General features: G+C 40.5%; 1 protein-coding gene across 1 annotated transcript in view; it reads left to right on the top strand.

Moving 5' to 3' along the window:
* Window positions 1–18,138, top strand: part of LOC134353570 (doublecortin domain-containing protein 1-like) — a 610,678-nt gene that overhangs the window by 270,898 nt on the left and 321,642 nt on the right. Inside the window, exons 16-19 of the mRNA XM_063061626.1 lie at window positions 1,671–1,817; window positions 2,509–2,630; window positions 6,351–6,411; window positions 12,627–12,701. Coding sequence (XP_062917696.1) covers window positions 1,671–1,817; window positions 2,509–2,630; window positions 6,351–6,411; window positions 12,627–12,701 — 405 coding nt within the window. The remainder of the gene's footprint in view (window positions 1–1,670; window positions 1,818–2,508; window positions 2,631–6,350; window positions 6,412–12,626; window positions 12,702–18,138) is intronic.

The following is an 18,138-nucleotide window of genomic DNA, read 5'->3' as shown; positions in this document are numbered from 1 at the left end:
TGTTACGATCTTGCACTTATCATTTACTACACTCTTTCAGTAGCTTTTACACTCTATTCTGCAATGTTATTGTTTTACCTTATTCTAGCTCAATGCACTGTGTAATGAACTAATCTGTATGAACACTACACAAGACAAGCTTTTCACCGTATCTTGGTGCATGTGACAATAATATACCAATACCAGTACCAGTATCTTCGAGTCTGAGTCCAGGCAGGTTTTGGCCTACTACAACTCATGGATCTGAGGAAAGCCAACATGTGTAGTGTGTCAGCATGTTCCTGATTTCTAGACCATACATTATGACACACATGTATAAGATCGTAAGGCATAGGAGCAGAATTAGACCATTCGGTCCTAAGAGTCTGCTCCACCATTCCATCGCAGCTGATTTTATTTTATCCTTCTCAACCCTATTCTCCCAGTTTCTCCCCATAACCTTTGACACGCTTACTAAACCCTGTAGTGGGGTAGCAGTTAGCGTTATGTTGTTACAGCTGGGGACTTTGGAGTTCAGAGTTCAAATCTAGCATCCTCTGTCAGGAGTTTGTATGTTCTCTCAATGGAATGTGTGGGTTTTCTCCGGGTGCTCTGGTTTTCTCTCAGAGTACAAAGATGTAACAGTTGGTAGGTTAATTGTTCATTATAAATTGTCCCATGATTACGATAGGGTGAAATTGGAGGTTGCTGGGCAGTGTGGTTCAAAGGGCTGGAAGGGCCTATTTCATGCGGTACCGCTAAATAAAATATTCAAAAACCTATCAGCCACTGCTTGGCCTTCACAGCCACCCATGACAATGAATTCCACAGATTCACCACCATAAAATATGGTGGAACTCAAATACCATTGCAACTAACTTCCCATTTTACCTCTGAGTCGTGCTGAGCAGAATCGTTTTTAAAATGTTCTTGATTAACAGAGGTATTTAGGAAGAATTCAAAAGGTCGATGACCCACAGGCTGTCAAAAGAACATGAAGGTCTTCTGGCAAGGCTTAGGATTCGCCACTTGTGGTCTACTCAGATTTATTTGGCGGTCAGTTCAATTGGATCTGTGGTCCCATAAAATGTCAGTGTGTGGGATGAGTATGAGTTATTGTTTGGATTGAGCATGCATGCTGGCTTTTGTCTTATTCCTGGGAATGAAAGGGTTAATTTATGAGGAGCGTTTGATGGCTCTGGGCCTGTACTCAATGGAGTTTGGAAGAATGAGGGGAAATCTTATTGAATATTGAAGGGCTTAGATAGACCGGAGTGCGCAGCCTCAAAATAGAAGTACGTCCCTTTAGAACAGAGATAAGGAGGAATTTCTTTAGCCAGAGGGTGGTGAATCTGTGGAATTCATTGCTGTGGATGGCTCTAGTCGTGAAGTCATTTGGTATATTAAAGTGGAAATTGATTAGTAAGGGTTTCAAAAAGTACAGAGAAAATGCAGGAGAAGGGCGTTGAGAGGGATAATAAATCTGCCATGATGGAATAGCAGAGAAAACTCATTGGGCCAAGTGGCCTAATTGTGCTTCTATGTCTTATGGTCTTATGCCTTATGAATAGAATTTGTAAAATAAAACAAAGGATTGAGTTGTATGAAATCATGTAGGAAGAGGAAGTGAAAACAGGATGGACATCAGAACAAATGTCAGCTCAACATCTTCTGCTGTGCTTTGCAAATAGAATGATCCCCAGGTGGTTGTCTATCCTTCGGTTACCACTGAAAACAGGAGTGAAAATACTCTTCCAGCAAAAAAGGAGCAAAAGAAATCCAAGGTTTCAGTGGGAGTCTCCAGATGCTTTTCAGCTCACATATGGGCTGTTACAAAGGTACTGAACTAATCAAATGCGTAACATTGATGAAGCAGGTCTAAATCGAAAAAGAATGCTGTTTGTTACAAAGATAAGGTTAGTGTAGCAGTATTACAGTGCCAACAATGCTGGTTCATTTCCCGCCACTGTCTGTAAGGGGTTTTTACGTTCTCCCCATGACTACCTGTGTCTCCTCTGGGTGCTCTGATTTCCCCCCACATTCTAAAGATGTATGGGTTAGTAGGTTGATTGGTCACCTGGGTGTGAATGGGCAACGTGGACTTGTTCACCAGAAGGTGCCTGTTACCATGCTCTGTCATTAAATAAGGTAGAAAACATACCTGAGGTAAAGGTTGGAAATAGCGCATGAACCAGTTGAAATATCATCACAAAAGAAATGTTGAGAGTTCGAAATTCCAAGTAATTTTATTATCAAAGTACATCTATGTCACCAAATACACCCCTGAGATTCACTTTCTTGTGGGCATACCCAATAAATCCATAGGCCTGGATGATGGGGGTCCTTCTGCAGTCTGTATAGATGTGCTCAATAGGCTTTATCCACAATAAGACATAGGAGCAGTTTAATTTTGTGTTTATTTCATTAAGAATGGTCTTATTCTCACCTATTCAAATATCATAAGTTCACCAAAATTCTTTTTGCTTTTGCCTTTTCTGGTTCTTCCTGTTTTATGGAATGGATGCCAAGTCTGGAATGATTTCGTGTCGCGCTTACCCACAACTCTGCCTGGCCGTGAGTGATCAACAAATCCGACTGAAGAATGATGACAATGTGGATTTGGAGGGATACGAGTTAGTTGTACAGAAAAGGTCCAGAACTTCTTCACTAATTTATGACATGATACGCTTGCTGTATAAATATAGTAAAACTCTAATAATCCACTTGCCGATTATTTGGAAGTCCCACTGATTTGGTCCCTGCCTTATGGGCGAGGTTTGCCCATTCACTTGAAACTCACTGGGATCTTAGATACTGCATCCCCGCCCATGCAGTTTATCTGGGTTCACATCCCCCCCCCCCCCGAAACCCATCAGGCCCTGGTTCACTGGAAAATTTATTGTAATACTCCTTAATAGGAATAATATCCAATTGTCCAGTAAACTTAAAAGTGCGGGTCACTAAATACTGAATGTTTTTCACATTCATTCAAGAGATGGAGGAGGTGCAAAAGGACTTGGGAGTCCTCGTGCAGGATTCTCTAAAGGTTAACTTGCAGGTTGAGTCAGTGATGAGAAAGGCAAATGCAATGTTAGGACATTTCAAAAGGTTTAGAATAGAAAAGCAGGGATGTAATGCTGTGGCTTTATAAGGCATTGGTCAGACTACATTTAAAGAGTATTGTGAGCAGTTTTGGGTCCCATATCTAAGATATCTAATTTGTGTTGGCATTGGTGAGGGTCTTGAGGAGGTTCATGAGATTGATATTGAAAATGAAAAAAAATAGTGTAGGAGGAATGTTTCATGGCTCTGGGCCTGTACTCGCTGGAGTTTAGAAGAATGAGGGAGTTTCTCATTGAAATCTATTAAATATTAAAAGATCTAGATGGAATGGATGTGGAAAGGATGTTTTCAATAGTGGGTGAATCTCATAACACAATGATGTCCCTTTAGAACAGAGATGAGGAAGAATTTATTTAGCCCGAGAATGATGAAGCTGTGCAGGTGAATTCATTAGATATACTTAAAGCGGCGATTGATAGATTCTTGATTAGTAAGGGTGTCAAATGTTATGGGGAGTAGTCTGGAGAATGGGGTTGAGAGGGATAATAAGTCAGCTATGGTAGAATGGCCTAATTCTGTTCCTATGTCTTATGGTCTTATGGATATTGCCGTCACAGGCTGAGCCAGCTTTTAATTCTCTAACCCTACTTGCCCTTGAGAAGGAGGTCATTTCTTGAACCACTACAGTCCTTGAGGTGTGGGTTTATGGATTATTGGAATTTTGCTATACCTGCCTAGACTATACACCTATTCAATAGCATCTATTTCTTTGAAACTGGGGAAACAAATTAATCTTTTTTATCTTTAGTAATTTTTTGAATTCTAAAACTTGGAATTATGTTTCTTGCTGGTAAAATTATGATGATAATGGAATTATGGGGATAATGGCATCTCTGCCTGAAATTAAGCAAAAGGAACACAACACAATACAACTCCAATAAAGCACCATTTCACTATTTGAACATCCTGGTGATTAAGTATTTGCCCCCGTATTTAATGTTTGCCACTCTCCCTGCGCAGTCATCAAGGTATCATTTTCTCTTCATTAATCTTTTTATTGATTTAAAAGGAACATAAATACAAACAAGAAGAGAATTATCTCAGATATATATATCAATAACAATACCAACCGAGATTGATATAGACATTATCAACATCATGCATAGTATTAAGCTAATATATAATATATAAAAAATGAAAACAGCAATTCTCCTCTTATCGCTTCATAAAGAGGAAAGAAAAAATTTTGGACTTTAAATGAAGAAAAAAAAACCCACTACACTATACAAAAAAAAAGAAACAAAGAAAAAAGGACTGGGTAGTTCATTCTGAGGGTACGACCGAAAAAGAACTTTCTGGGTCAAATCAAAAACTTTGGGGGAAAAAAATTGGAAGTGTAATAAATCAAATTACATGAAAATATTGAATAAAAGTTCGCCAGATTTGCTCAAATTTAAAGGATGTATTAAATGTCCAGGGTATCAATTCCATGGCTCCAGTGCCCCCCGTTCCTAATCCCCTGTCCATGAGCAGGGTCTTCATTTCCTATAGACCCTGTCCACTCTCTCTGGATCTTGCTCTCCCTTTAAACTTGAGTAATATACACAAAATGCTTGAGGAACTCAGCAGGTCAGGCAGCATCTACAGAGGGGAATAAACAGTTGATGTTTTGGGCCAAGATCCTTCATCAGGTTTGGGAAAGAAGGGGGAAGAAGCCAGAATAAGAAGGTGGAGCAAGAGGAAGGAGTACAAGTGGCAGGTGAGACCTGGTGAGGGGGGAAGTGGATTGAGGGAATGAAGTGAGATGCTGGAAGGTGATAGGTAGAAGAGATCAAGATCTGAAGAAGAATGAATCTGATAAGAGAGGAGAGAATTACAGACAGCGGTGGGAATTGAACCTAGTTCAGTGGTACTGTAAAGCATTGTGCTAACCACTACACTACCGTGCTGCCCAAAAAGAAGTCATAAACAAAGATTTGTCACATATACATCGAAACACATGATGAAATGCAATCATGTCCAATCAAATCGTCAAGGAATCTTGTGTTACAGATTGCAAATGTTGTATTTTATATGCTAGACACTGCTGCACTCTTTAATGCAGTTTTCAAATCTGCACCACACAACCTTCGCTTCACTACTTCATAGCTTCCTTTGTTTAGATTGAAAATCTTGGTGTCAGAATGAACCACCTCACTTTTGAACTTGTGAAAATATTCTCTCTCATTTATTCTTGAGCAGGGTGACATTGATAAGATGCCACACATTTAACTAATCCTCAAATCACCTGATAAAGCAATGGAAGTGATGGGCAGTAACATCAGTAAGACCAAGGAATTGATTGTGGATTTCAGGAAGGGAAAGTCGAGCGAACACACAGCAGTCCCCATTGAGGGATCAGCAGTGGAAAAAGGAAAACAGTTTCAAATTCCTGGGTGTCAACATCTCTGACGATCTATCCTGGGCTAAACAGATTGATGCAATTGCAAAGAAGGCATAATAGTGACTATATTTCATTCAGAGTTTGAAAAAGTCTGGTATGTTAACAAAGACTCTAACAAATTTCTATAGATGTTCTGAGAAGAGCATCCAAACTGATGGCGTCAATCGTCTGGTATGTGGGAGGGGGTAGAAATCGCGCAGGATCGGAAAATGCTGCAGAAAGTTGCAAACTCAGCCAGCTCCATCATGGGCACTAACCTTCTCAGCATCAAGGACATCTTCAAAAGACAATACCTCAAAAAGACGGCATGCATCATTAAGGACCCCCATGACCCAAGATGTGCTCTCTTTGTATTACGACCATCAGAGAGAGGAGGTACAAGAGCCAGGAAATCCACGCTCAACATTTCAGGGACAGCTTCTTCCTCCGGCAACAGATTTCTGAACAGACAATGAACTAACCAATGAACAATACCTCCTCACTATTTTTGCTCTCTTTTTGCACTCTTCTTTAATTATATATTGTAATTCGTAGCATTTTTTATGTAGTATTGTACTGCTATTGCAAACAACAAATTTCACGACATACATTATGTCAGTCATAATAAACCTGATTCTGATGTGCATTTGAAATATTCAGTTCCATTAATGTTAACAGAATCATTTATCAGGTTAAGGCCAATGTACCTGCCCTGTTATTGCCCAGAATAAATCTCTGCCCTTTGAATTCTACTTCATAAGCAGGTGTTATATATATTTCCTCTGAATTTTTAGTTCACTAGCTTCCCTGTGGTCTTGCAAGTCAGATGAATTCCACTACGTGGCACAGATTTACATCCACTCTTTCATTTTTTTTGTCTTCACAGGATGAAACAGAGTCCACAGCAACTGTGGGGGTTCAACACAGCTGGGAACATTTACTCGATGGTTTGTGTTTTGTTTATTGCTTTGAAATAAATTCTTTAAATGAAGAATATTCCTGCCGCTGTCCGCTGTCTGAAAGGAGTTTGTACGTTCTCCCTGTGACCGTGTGGGTTTCCTTCGGGTGCTCTGGTTCCCTCCCACGGTCCAAAGATGTACTGGTTTTTAGGTTAATAATTCATTGTAAATTGTCCTGTGATTAGGCTTGGATTAAATCAAGGGAATTGCTAGGCTGTGCAGCTTGAAGGCCTGGAGGGACCTATTCCGTGGTGTATCTCAATAAAAAAAAAAATTCTAACCACTGTGGCAGATTTTCTCACAGGACCATGTTAGTCATCTTCATTAACTACAGAGAAACTATGATGTCAGATGCACAAACAATTTCAATATGAACCAAGAAAAAAATCCAATTCCATGCTTTTAAACATTGGTACAATGCTTACGTATTTTGTTAATTTTGAATATATGTTTGTGCACGAAGTATTGTGAGCAGATTTGGGCCCTTTATCTAAGAAAGGATGTTGGAGAGGGTTCAGAGGAGGATCACAAGAGAGACGGTTCATGAGAATGATCCTGGAACTGAAATGGGTACCATATGTGGACCGATTAATGGTTCTGGGCCTGTATTCCCTGGAATTCAGAAGAATGAGGAGGAAATCTCATTGAAACGTATCAAATGTTGAAAGGCGTCAATAGAGTGGATGTATACAGGATGTTTCTTTAGCCAGAGAGTGCAGAATCTGTGGAATTCATTGCCACAGGCAGCTGTGGAGGCCAATTCATTGGATATATTTAAGGCAGAGGTTAATCGATTTTTGATTAGTCAGGGTATGGAGGGTTACAGGGAGAAAGCAGGGGATTGGGGCTGAGGGGAAAATAGATCTGCCGTGATGAAATATTGGAACAGACTCAATGGACCAAATGGCCTAATTCTGCTCCTATATCTTATGGTCTTATAGAGCACTGGTCACCTACCCAAAGGCAAGCCATCAATATGCAAGGTAATGTTGCAGCTCTATAAAACCCTGTTTAGACCACACATGGAATTGGTTTTCATTTCTGATCACCTCATTATAGGACGAAGGTGGAAGCTTGATAAAAGGTGCAGAGGAGATTTAGCAGGATGCTAGCAACACACACAAAATGCTAGAGAAACTCAGCAGGCTAGGCAGCATCTATGGAAAAGAGTGTTGTTGATGGTTTTGGGCCAAAATCCTTCTTTGTGTGTGTTGGTTGGATTTCCAGCATCTGCAGATTTTCTCTTGTTTGTGATTGGTTCACAGGAATCCTGCCTGGACTGGAAGGCATGTCAATGAAGAAAGGTTGAATAAACTAGGGCTTTTTCTCTTTGGAGCGAAGGAGATTGAGAGATTATTTGATAGAGGTGCACGAGATGATAAGAGGCAGATCAAGTAGACAGCCAGGGACATTTTCCTAGGGTGGAAATGGCTAATATAAGCGAGCATAATTTGAAGGTGATTGGTGGAATGTTAAGGGAGGATGTCAGAGGTAATGATTTTACACAGAGAGTGGTAGGTGCACAGAATATACGCTAGTATGGTGGTAGAGGCAGATCCATTAGGGACATTTCAGATAGGCACGTGGATGATAGAAAAATGGAGGGCTGTGTAGGAGGGAAGGGTTAGATTGATTTTAAGAGTAGGTAAGAAGGTCGGCACAACATTGTGCTGTAATGTGTTCTATGTTCTGTGATTGGAGGAGTAAAGAGAAAATTTGCAAGGATTTTGCCAAGACTTCAGGATCTGAGTTATTGGGAAAGGTTGAATAGATTAGGATTTTATTCCCTAGAGTGTATGGGAATGAAGGGAGATTTGATAGAGGTATATAAAACTATGAGGGATATAGAAAGGGTAAATGCAAGCAGGCCTTTTCCACTGAGGTTGGATGAGACTCGAACTAAAGGTCATAGGTTAAGTATGAAAGATTAAATACTTAAGGAGAAACTGAGTGGAACTTCTTCACTCAGTGGGTGGTGTGAGCGTGGAAAAGGCTGCCAGCGGACGTGATGAATGTGGGTTCAATCGTAACAGTTAAGAAAAGTTTTACATGGATGGGAGTGATATGGAGGTGTACAGTCTAGGACTGGGTCAATGAGACTAGGTTAGGCACAGACTAGATGGGTTGTAGTGCACTGTGACTATGACTTCCTTTGTAATTTAAAAAATCCTTTTTCAGTGTCTAGCTATTGCTTGTAAGACACACATTTACTCCCTATCCATAATTGTACACAAAAAGGTCATGGTGAACCATCTCCTTAAACCCCTGCAGTCCTTCAAGTGAAGTTCCTCTCGCAATTCTGTTGGGGAGAGTTTTGGGATTTAAAGGAGGAGGAAAGGCCTGTGATACATTTGAGTAAGGAATTCAGCAAGCCAGCCAGCATCTATGGAAAATAATAAACAGTCGATGTTTTGGGCTGAAATGTAAACTGTTTAGTTCATTCCATTCTATAAATGCTGCCTGACCTGTTGAGAACCTACAAAATATAAGAAATAGGAGGAGGAATAGGCCATCTGGTCCGTCGAGCCTGCTCTGCCGTTCAATAAGATCACGGCTGATCTGACCTGGACTCATCTCCACCTACCCGCCTTTTCCCCGTAACCCTTAATTCCCATACCGCCAGCATTTTGTATGTGTTGCCCTGGATTTCCAGTATCTGTAGAATGTCATGTTCACATTAGAGTGAGACACTTTGAAGGGACCCTGGAGGCTGTGGTGTTTCCCTGCACCTGTTGTCCTTGTCCTTGGTGATAAAGGTTTTGGATGAATAGATGGAATGAGTTACTGCAGTGCATTTTGTAAATACTACTTACAACATTTGCAAGATGGACTGGATTGAGAACATCATTGCTGATCAGAATTGATACTAAGAGAGGTAATGGGCAGGTGTGTAGAGAGAAGGGGTAAGAGGGGAGGCAGAATGGGGAATGGAAAAAGAAAGAAGAGGGAGGGGGAGAAATTACTGGAAGCTAGGGAAATTATTCATGTTGTCAGGTTGGAGGCTACCCAGATGGAATATCCGGTGTCACTCCCATGATGAACATCATATTCCATGAGGAATTATGACTGTGATATGTTGCATTTGTCCCTACGTGAAGGGTGTATTTCCCGTGGTGTACTGTTTATTCATTTCCATAGATGCTGCCTGACTTGCTGAGTTTCTCCACGTTTTGTGTGGGTTGCTATGAAGTGTCTTGGCTATTGTTCACTAACACTGCAGTGTTTCTTTTTAATCTTATAGGAAGATGTGAACTGCCAACATAACTATGCTCAAGTGCTATCAAACTTATGATTCTAAAACAAATGGAAACCCCAGACTTGCTGAGATTCTTTATTGCAATAAGGATTGAAGGGAATAAACACAAGAGATTCTGCAGATGCTGGAAATCCAGAACAACACACACAAATACTGGTGGAACTCAGCAGGTCAGGCAGCATCTATGGAGAAGAATAGACCATCGATGATTCGGGCTTACACTCTTCATCAGGTCATGATGAGTGCTCTGGGCCCGAAATGTTGACTATTTACTCCTCTCCATGGATGCTCCCTGAGCTGCTGAGTTCCTCCAGCACTTCGTGTGTGTTGAGGTGAAATAAAGAACTTTATTATCTACACTGAATAAAGTTAAATAAATATTGTGGAAAAAAGAAAAGAGATTCTGCAGATGCTGGAAATCCAGAACAACACACACAAATGCTGGTGGAACTCAGCAGGTCAGGCAGCATCTATGGAAGGTCCCACATGGAAGGTTGGTTAGGAAGGTTCAATCATTAGGTATTAATATTGAAGCAGTAAAATGGATTTAGCAGTGGCTGGATGGGAGACGCCAGAGAGTGGTGGTGGAAAACTGTTTCTCTGATTGGGGGCCGGTGACTAGCGGTGTGCCTCAGGGATCTGTACTGGGTCCAATGTTATTTGTCATATACATTAATCTGGATGATGGGGTGGTAAATTGGATGAGTAAGTATGCAGATGATACTAAGATAGGTGGAGTTGTGGATAATGAAGTAGGTTTTCAAAGCTTGCAGAGAGATTTAGGCCAGTTAGAAGAGTGGGCTGAAAGATGGCAGATGGAGTTTAATGCTGATAAATGTGAGGTGCTACACTTTGGTAGGGCTAATCAAAATAGGACATACAGGGTAAATGGTAGGGTATTGAAGAATGCAGTAGAACAGAGGGATCTAGGAATAATGGTGCATAGTTCCCTGAAGGTGGAATCTCATGTGGATAGGGTGGTGAAGAAAGCTTTTGGTATGCTGGCCATTATTAATCGGAGCATTGAGTATAGGAGTTGAGATGTAATGTTGAAATTCTACAAGGCATTGGTGAGGCCAAATTTGGAGTATTGTGTACAGTTTTGGTCACCAAATTATAGGAAAGATGTCAACAAAATAGAGCGTACAGAGGAGGTTTACTAGAATGTTACCTGGGTTTCATCTCCTCAGTTACACAGAAAGGTTGAACAAGTTGGGTCTTTATTCTTTGGAACGTAGAAGGTTGAGGTGGGACTTGATAGAGGTATTTAAAATTATGAGAGGGATAGATAGAGTTGATGTGGATAGGCTTTTTCCATTGAGAGTGGGGGAGATTCAAACAAGAGGACATGAGTTGAGAGTTAAAGGGCGAAAGTTTAGGGGTAACATGAGGGGGAACTTCTTTACTCATGGAGTGGTAGCTGTGTGGAACGAGCTTCCAGCAGAAGTGGTTGAGGCAGGTTCGATGTTGTTGTTTAAAGTTAAATTGGATAGATATATGGACAGGAAAGGAATGGAGGGTTATGGGCTGAGTGCAGGTAGGTGGGACTAGGTGAGAGTAAGAGTTCGGCATGGACTAGAAGGGCCGAGATGGCCTGTTTCCGTGCTGTAATTGTTATATGGTTATAAACAGTTGATGTTTTGGGCTGAGGCCCTGCATCTGGACCCTGAAGTGCCTTGGCCTGAAATATCCTGTCCTGATGAATGGTTTGGACCTGAAACATCTACTATTTATCCCCCTCCATAGATGCTGCCTGACCTGTTGAGTTCCTCCAGCATTTTGTGTGTGTTGATGTGGAATAAAGACCTTTATTGCCTACACTGAATAAAGTCAACCTTTTGTTCAAATGAGCCTCAGTGACAGCACTGTTGCTTCATATTAATTCAAATTTGGCAGTGGTGTTTAAACCTTTGTTGATTGTATCTGTGCAATATTGCTGGAATGCTGCACTGTAGGATGTGACATTGCTGCAGAGAGGTTTTAGATCATGGCTTTGTTAACCCTTGAAGTTGGAATTTAAAGATTCCATGGCACTGGGGGGTGGGGGTGTTCTCCAGGTGGCTCGCTTGGCATTTATCTCCAATCAACATTACAAAAGCAATGCAATTAACTATTTATGGGGCATGCTATGAATTGTTCACTTTCTCAGTGTAGATAACAGTGCTTCATTGGAAATGAAACACTTAAGGAATTCTAAGATTGTGGAAGGTGCTAAATTAATATCACTTCTTCCTTCCTAAATGAAGCAAAATCCCAAGGGGTTGTTTAAAGATGTATGGAGTGGATGATCTTTCTCTTCTCATTACTACCATCAGGGAGGAGGTACAGGAGGTTGAAGCCACACACTCACTGTTTTAGGAACAGCTTCTTCCCCTCCATTGTCAGATCTCTGAATGGCTCATGAACTCATGAACACTACCTCACTATCTTCGATCTCTTTTTATTTTATTTAAAGATATGGTGTGGAACCAACGAGCTGCACCGCCCAGGAACTCAGCTATTTAACCCTAGCCTAATCACAGGACAATTTACAATGAACTATTAACCTACTACTTTGCTAATCTTTGGACTGTGTGCACCCGGAGGAAACCCAGGCGTCCGCGGGAGGATGTATCAACTCCTTACAGATGGCATCGGAATTGAACTCTGAACTCCGATGCCCCGAGGCGTAATAGTATTGTACTAACTGTTACACCACCGTGGTGCCCCACTTATTTAATTTAATTTTTAAATATATATTTCTTATTGTAATTTATAGATTTTTGCTCATTGCACTGTATACGACTGCTGCAAAACAACAAATTTCACGACATATGTCAGTGACAATAAACCTAATTCTGATTTCTGTGAAAGTATTTTCATTGCTGTGTTCTGCTGTGCTGTAATTCCACAGATGTGATAACCTCCCCGCTGCTCCTTTCATCTTCCTTTGTTCATCTCGCTACAGGCTTATCCCAAAATGGTTCTCACATATCTGGGGGATTTGAAAATGAGGGCAGACGAAGAGCATACAGAGCACCAGGTACGTTTTGAGTTCTGCTCTCCAAACAGGGAGAATTGCTCTCTCAATTCTAAAGGAGAGAAGAGGCTTAGGAAAGGGAGGCAAATTGCATGCAAGATCATAAAGTGAGAGCAAGTGTGCATTATTGTAAATTCAGCCTGATTTTCTGTGTGAATTATACCCTTTGTTGTTAATTCAGCTGTGGGTTATGAATTAAATATCTTACAACATATAAATAGCAGCTGAAAGGAAGATTAGCATATAATGATTTTAAGTAAATACAGCATTATGCAGAAATGTGAAATTAAAAAATATTCAGCAGGTTAAGAGAAGAGGGAAAGAATTTTTTTCAGGTTGATAATATCTCACTTCCTTTTCTGACTACTAAGCTGCAATGTTGAATCAAACTCTGTCTGTCCATGGATGCTGCTTGACTGCTGAGTATTTCCAGCATTACCAGCCTTTATAATAATAATTAGTGTGTTTGAAAGAGGCATGTGGAGGTTTTCATCAGTGTGTAGTCCTGTGGTGGCCAACTGTGGATTTTAAATCGGCAACAAGAAATACAGTTAACATATAAACACAAGAGATTCTGCAGATGCTGGAAATCCAGAGTAACACACTCAAAATCTGGAAGGACTCAACAGGTCAGGCAGCATCTATGGAAAGGAATAAACAATTGACGTTTCAGGCTGAGACCTTTCATCGATGGTTAAGATATGATGTGTTACTCCCGCATACAAACCTGTAAAGGGAGTGTGGCTCGTAGCTCACTGTTGGGAAATTCAGTAGTGCTTTAGGCCTGAAGAAAGCTTGCAGGTTTGAAGAAATGCATGGGGCTAGGGGTTATAGAGGGGTTGGTTTAGGGGGAGAGGTCTGAACATATTGGGAAAGCCTGGGGATTGTACTGGTGTCAAAGTCTGTCTACAGGTGGAGAGCTGCCAGTGATCTGTAGGTCTGCTAAAATGGTTGCCTAGGCACACTTTCTTTAAGTAAAATAAATCGATGATTTTAAACAATATATTTGGGTTGTACAGTTACAATATTCACCAAAGTCAGCTAAAATTAGAAAACTAATGGTGAATAGGCTTCAAGTGACTTAAGAGAAGGTGTCAAATACTGCCAAACATCTTGTGTAATAAAGTGACCAAGAATATACTGTTTTTTAAAAATAAGTCTTATAATAATATTGTATCATTTCTTAATGCATGCATAACTAAATGACAATAAAAGAGGACTTTGTGTCCTCATAACCAAATAATCTAATGTCAATAGATGTTGTTTCAATCAAGTTTCTTTTCTATAAGAAATAGACAGGATTTTTTTTCAATCTGTCTGATGAACACATGTCATAAGGAAGGTCTCCTGAGGAAGGGTCTCAGCCCAAATCGTTGACAACTCTCCACAGATGCTTCACCCGCAGAGTTCCTCCAGAATTTTGTATGTGTTGTTAAGGAATGTTGTCCATACAGATGGAGACATATTAGAATGGGAATGATACTTTGCACAGCGCATTAATTAATACAAATGTATTTATTAAAAGACACAAAGTCATTTACAAAAATGTTTTAAAAAATATGGCTTATTTGAATTTTGAATAGTGTAGCAGTACTTGCATGGCAAAATGTAACTGTTACTTAAAAATTAAATTGCACACTACATATTCTGAAGAAGGGTCTTGGCCTGAAACATCAACTGTTTACTCTTTTCCGTAGACGCTGCCTGACCTGAGTTCCTCCCACTATAGGAAACATCCTCTTCACATCCACTCTATCTAGGCCTTGTCCTCAAAACTATATCTCAATTGTTGCTTCAACATAATTGTTATCATTATTTTCATTATTTGGTATTATATGTTCTGCATCACCATCTGCTTCTTATAACTAGTGTGTCCTAAATAGTCCATAGAACTTAATACAGAGTTTAATAACACTTATCAATATCTATTGTAGCTACAAAGTTCAAAATATATTATCAACGTATGTATATGTCACCATAGACTACCTTGAAATTCATTTTCTTGTGGACATTCACAATAGAATCAAAGAAAAACTACAAAGACTGACAAGCAACACCAATGTGCAAAAGAAGACTGTGCAAGTACAAAAAAGGGAATAATAAATAAATAAATAAATAACTCTGAGGACATGAGTTGTAGAGTCCTTGAAAAAGGGTTCACAGATTTTGTTCAGTGATCAGTTCAGCGTTGAGGTGAGTGAAGTTACCCATGTTGGTTCAGGAGCCTGATGGTTGTAGAGTAATAACAGTTCCTGAACCTGGTGGTGTGGAGCTTAAGCCTCCTTATACCTCCTTCCTGATGGCAGCAGCTTGGATGGTGGGGGTCCTCAATGATGAATGCTGCTTTCTTGTGATGACACTCCTTGTAGATGTGCTCAATGGTGAGGAGGAGTTTTCCTGCAATGTACAATTGTACGTTGCATCATTACTGGAATTCATGAACTCAGACACGGCAATTATTACTTTGATTTCTTCTCAAGACTCTCCATGTTTGTGCTTCACACCACCAAGTATTGGAAATCCTATTCTCTGTAGACACCAGACCTCTCCTCTCTTCTACCCTTCCTGGAAGTCACAAAGTCATTGCCCCTGAACATTTCAGGTCATGTCCATCACAACTACTTTCATTTTTTCATTCTGTGGTATTTTGGCTGTGATGAATTGGAAAATAAAATTTAGTAAATCCAGACCTCCTGTTCATACCTTCATAAGGTCCGCATAGCTTTGAAGCTGCCTTTGAATTCCAGTAGAGCCTGTGAATTATTCAGTCTGTAGACGGCATGAACTGTGTTGACACTGCGTGTGAGTGGGAGGGAGGAGAGGGGCTTGTTCTGCTGCTGTTGTTGTTGCTTGTGTCGTTCTGCTGAACATTGTGGGCACGCTTTGTTGGCGCCAGAATGTGTAGCGACACTTGCAGGCAGCCCCCTGCTCATCCCTAGGTTGTTTTGATTGTTAACGCAACAATGCATTTCACTGTATGTTTTGATGTATATGTGATAAATAAATAAATCTGGATCTGACACTGAGCTCACACAATCAAACCTTCTATATCATCTTTGCTTGAACCAATCAATATCTATCTTAACAGTACTACATGGTGGACTTGTTGCTTTTCACCTTGTTTGTGGTCTCTTCTAGTAACCCTTCTATTTTCCTAAAGCCTCTGTGGACTGGTTTCCTCGTCCTGTTCCAGCAGACTACAGATTCATAGATGCTGCCTGAGCTGCTGAGTTCCTCCAGCATTTTGTGTGTGTTACTCTGGATTTTCAGCACCTGCAGAATGTCTTTTTTATGTTCTTCTGCCTATTGAGTTTGTGAATGGTCCCAAAATGCTAGGTCAATGCTAAGATGACACCTTTAACTCTGAAAAATTTATAATGGGTCAGCTGCATCTTCCCTGGGTCTCCTCACCCTGGTATATTTCTTCACCAACTTTTAATTTGCTTTGCTGTTTTCTTTCAAACCTGATGGTTGCCTCTGTAAGACTCCTGTCATCAACATCTTCAAAGGTCACAGTAAATTTATTTTCTAAGTACATGTATGTCAGCAAAATATCAAGAACATGAGATGAAGACTCCTTCAAAGTAAGTCTATAGGTTGTGGGAACAGTTCAGTGATGAGGGTGAATGAAATTGAATGAAATTATCCCCTTTAGTTCAAGAGCCTGATGTTTGAGGAGTAATAACTGTTTCAGAACATGGTGATGGGAGCCCCAAGGCTCCTGAACCTCCTTCCTGATGACAGCAGCAAGAAGAGCACATGTCCTGAATGGTGGGGTTCCTAATGATGGACGCTGATTTCCTGCAACAATGCTCCATATAGATGTGCTCAATGGTGGGGAGGGCTTTACCTGCGACAGACTGGGCCGTATCTACTATTCTTGTATGATTTTCTGTCAAGGGCATTGGCGTTTCCATACCAGGTCATGATGCAAGCAGTCAATATACTCTCCACTACACATCTATAGGTTTGTCAAAGTCTTAGATGAGATGGCCGAATCTACACAAACTTCCATCCATGTATTATGCTATTATTGTGAAGCAGCATGTGTTTCATATATAATATATATATTATATATATTCTCAGTTTTACTGTTTATTGCCAAAACAGTCAGAATTTATGACTTCCAAGCAGTGTCTTCAGTTTGCTCTTTATATTTCTAAATGTGTAATTTTATCCAGTGTCAGGAGATACCCTACACTGGAGGAACTTAGCACGTCAGGTTGTGTCTATGGCGACGAAGGGTCAATGTTTTGGGCTGAGACCAGGTGAGGGGTAAGGTGGGTGGATGGGGGAAGGGGGTGATGTGAGAAGCTGGGATAGGATAGGTGGGCATGGTAAAGGGCTGAAGAAGAAGGAATCTGATCGGAGAGGACAGATAGACCATGGACAAAAGAGAAGGAGGCAGGGAACCAGAGTGAGGTGATGGACAGGTGAGTAGAAGGGGAGGTGGATAACCAGAATGGGAAACAGGAAAAAAGAGGAGGACGGAGGAGAAGTTACTAGAATTTGGAGAAATTCCCATCCATGGAGGCCACCCAGATGGAATATAAGGCAATGCTCCTCCTACCTGGCTTTGGCCTCATTGTGAAGGTAGAGGAGGCAATGGACAGACATCTCATTTTTTAAAACTTATTGAGATACAGCATGGAATAGGCTCTTCCAGCCCTTTGAGCTGCACCGCCTAGCAATCACAGGACAATTTACAACCACCAATCATCTTACCAACTGGTACATCTTTGGGCTGTGGGAAGAAGCCAGATTACCTGGAGGAAACCCAAGCAGTCATGGGGAGAACATATAAACTCCCTACAGGGAGCGGCGAGAAATGAACCTGGGTCACTGGTAATGTAAAGCGTTGTGCTAACCACTACTCTACCGTGCCATCAGAATGGGAAAGGGAAGTCAAATTGAATTGGCTGGTCACCACGAGATTTTGCAGTGCATAGAGCAAAGGTGCTTGACAAAGTCATCCCTGGTCTGTGTCGGGTCTCACTGATGTAATGGAGTATATCCGTAACAAAGAGGTTAAGTGAGAATGGGTGGAAGTGTGGCAGTGGTGTTGGAGCCAAGGCTGGATCAGTCACACTCTTATAGTTGGTACAGGCTTGAAGGATTGATTAGTATACTTGAGATTCTGTTTCATGTATTTGTATTTTATAGCCATTTATATTATAAATTTTAATACTGAAATAAATCTCAGGGTAGTATATAGTACATATACTGTATGTATTTTGATAAATTTGACTTTGATTTTTATATTATCTTGTGGGTTATTGTTTACTTGCTTTGTAATATTTCATTTCATTCATTTGATAAAATAGTTTGATAATATTTTGATTTTTCTAACCAAAGTATCCATATTTATCACATTATTTTAAAACTGTGTTGGCACGTTGCCAAGTGGTTAAGGTGTTCGTCTAGTGATTTGAAGGTCGCT

This window comes from Mobula hypostoma, chromosome 11 (assembly GCF_963921235.1).
Source record: "Mobula hypostoma chromosome 11, sMobHyp1.1, whole genome shotgun sequence".
Lineage (NCBI taxonomy): Eukaryota > Metazoa > Chordata > Chondrichthyes > Myliobatiformes > Myliobatidae > Mobula > Mobula hypostoma.
The sequence above is the reverse complement of the archived record's forward strand: the minus strand, read 5'-3'. Positions and strand labels throughout refer to the sequence as shown.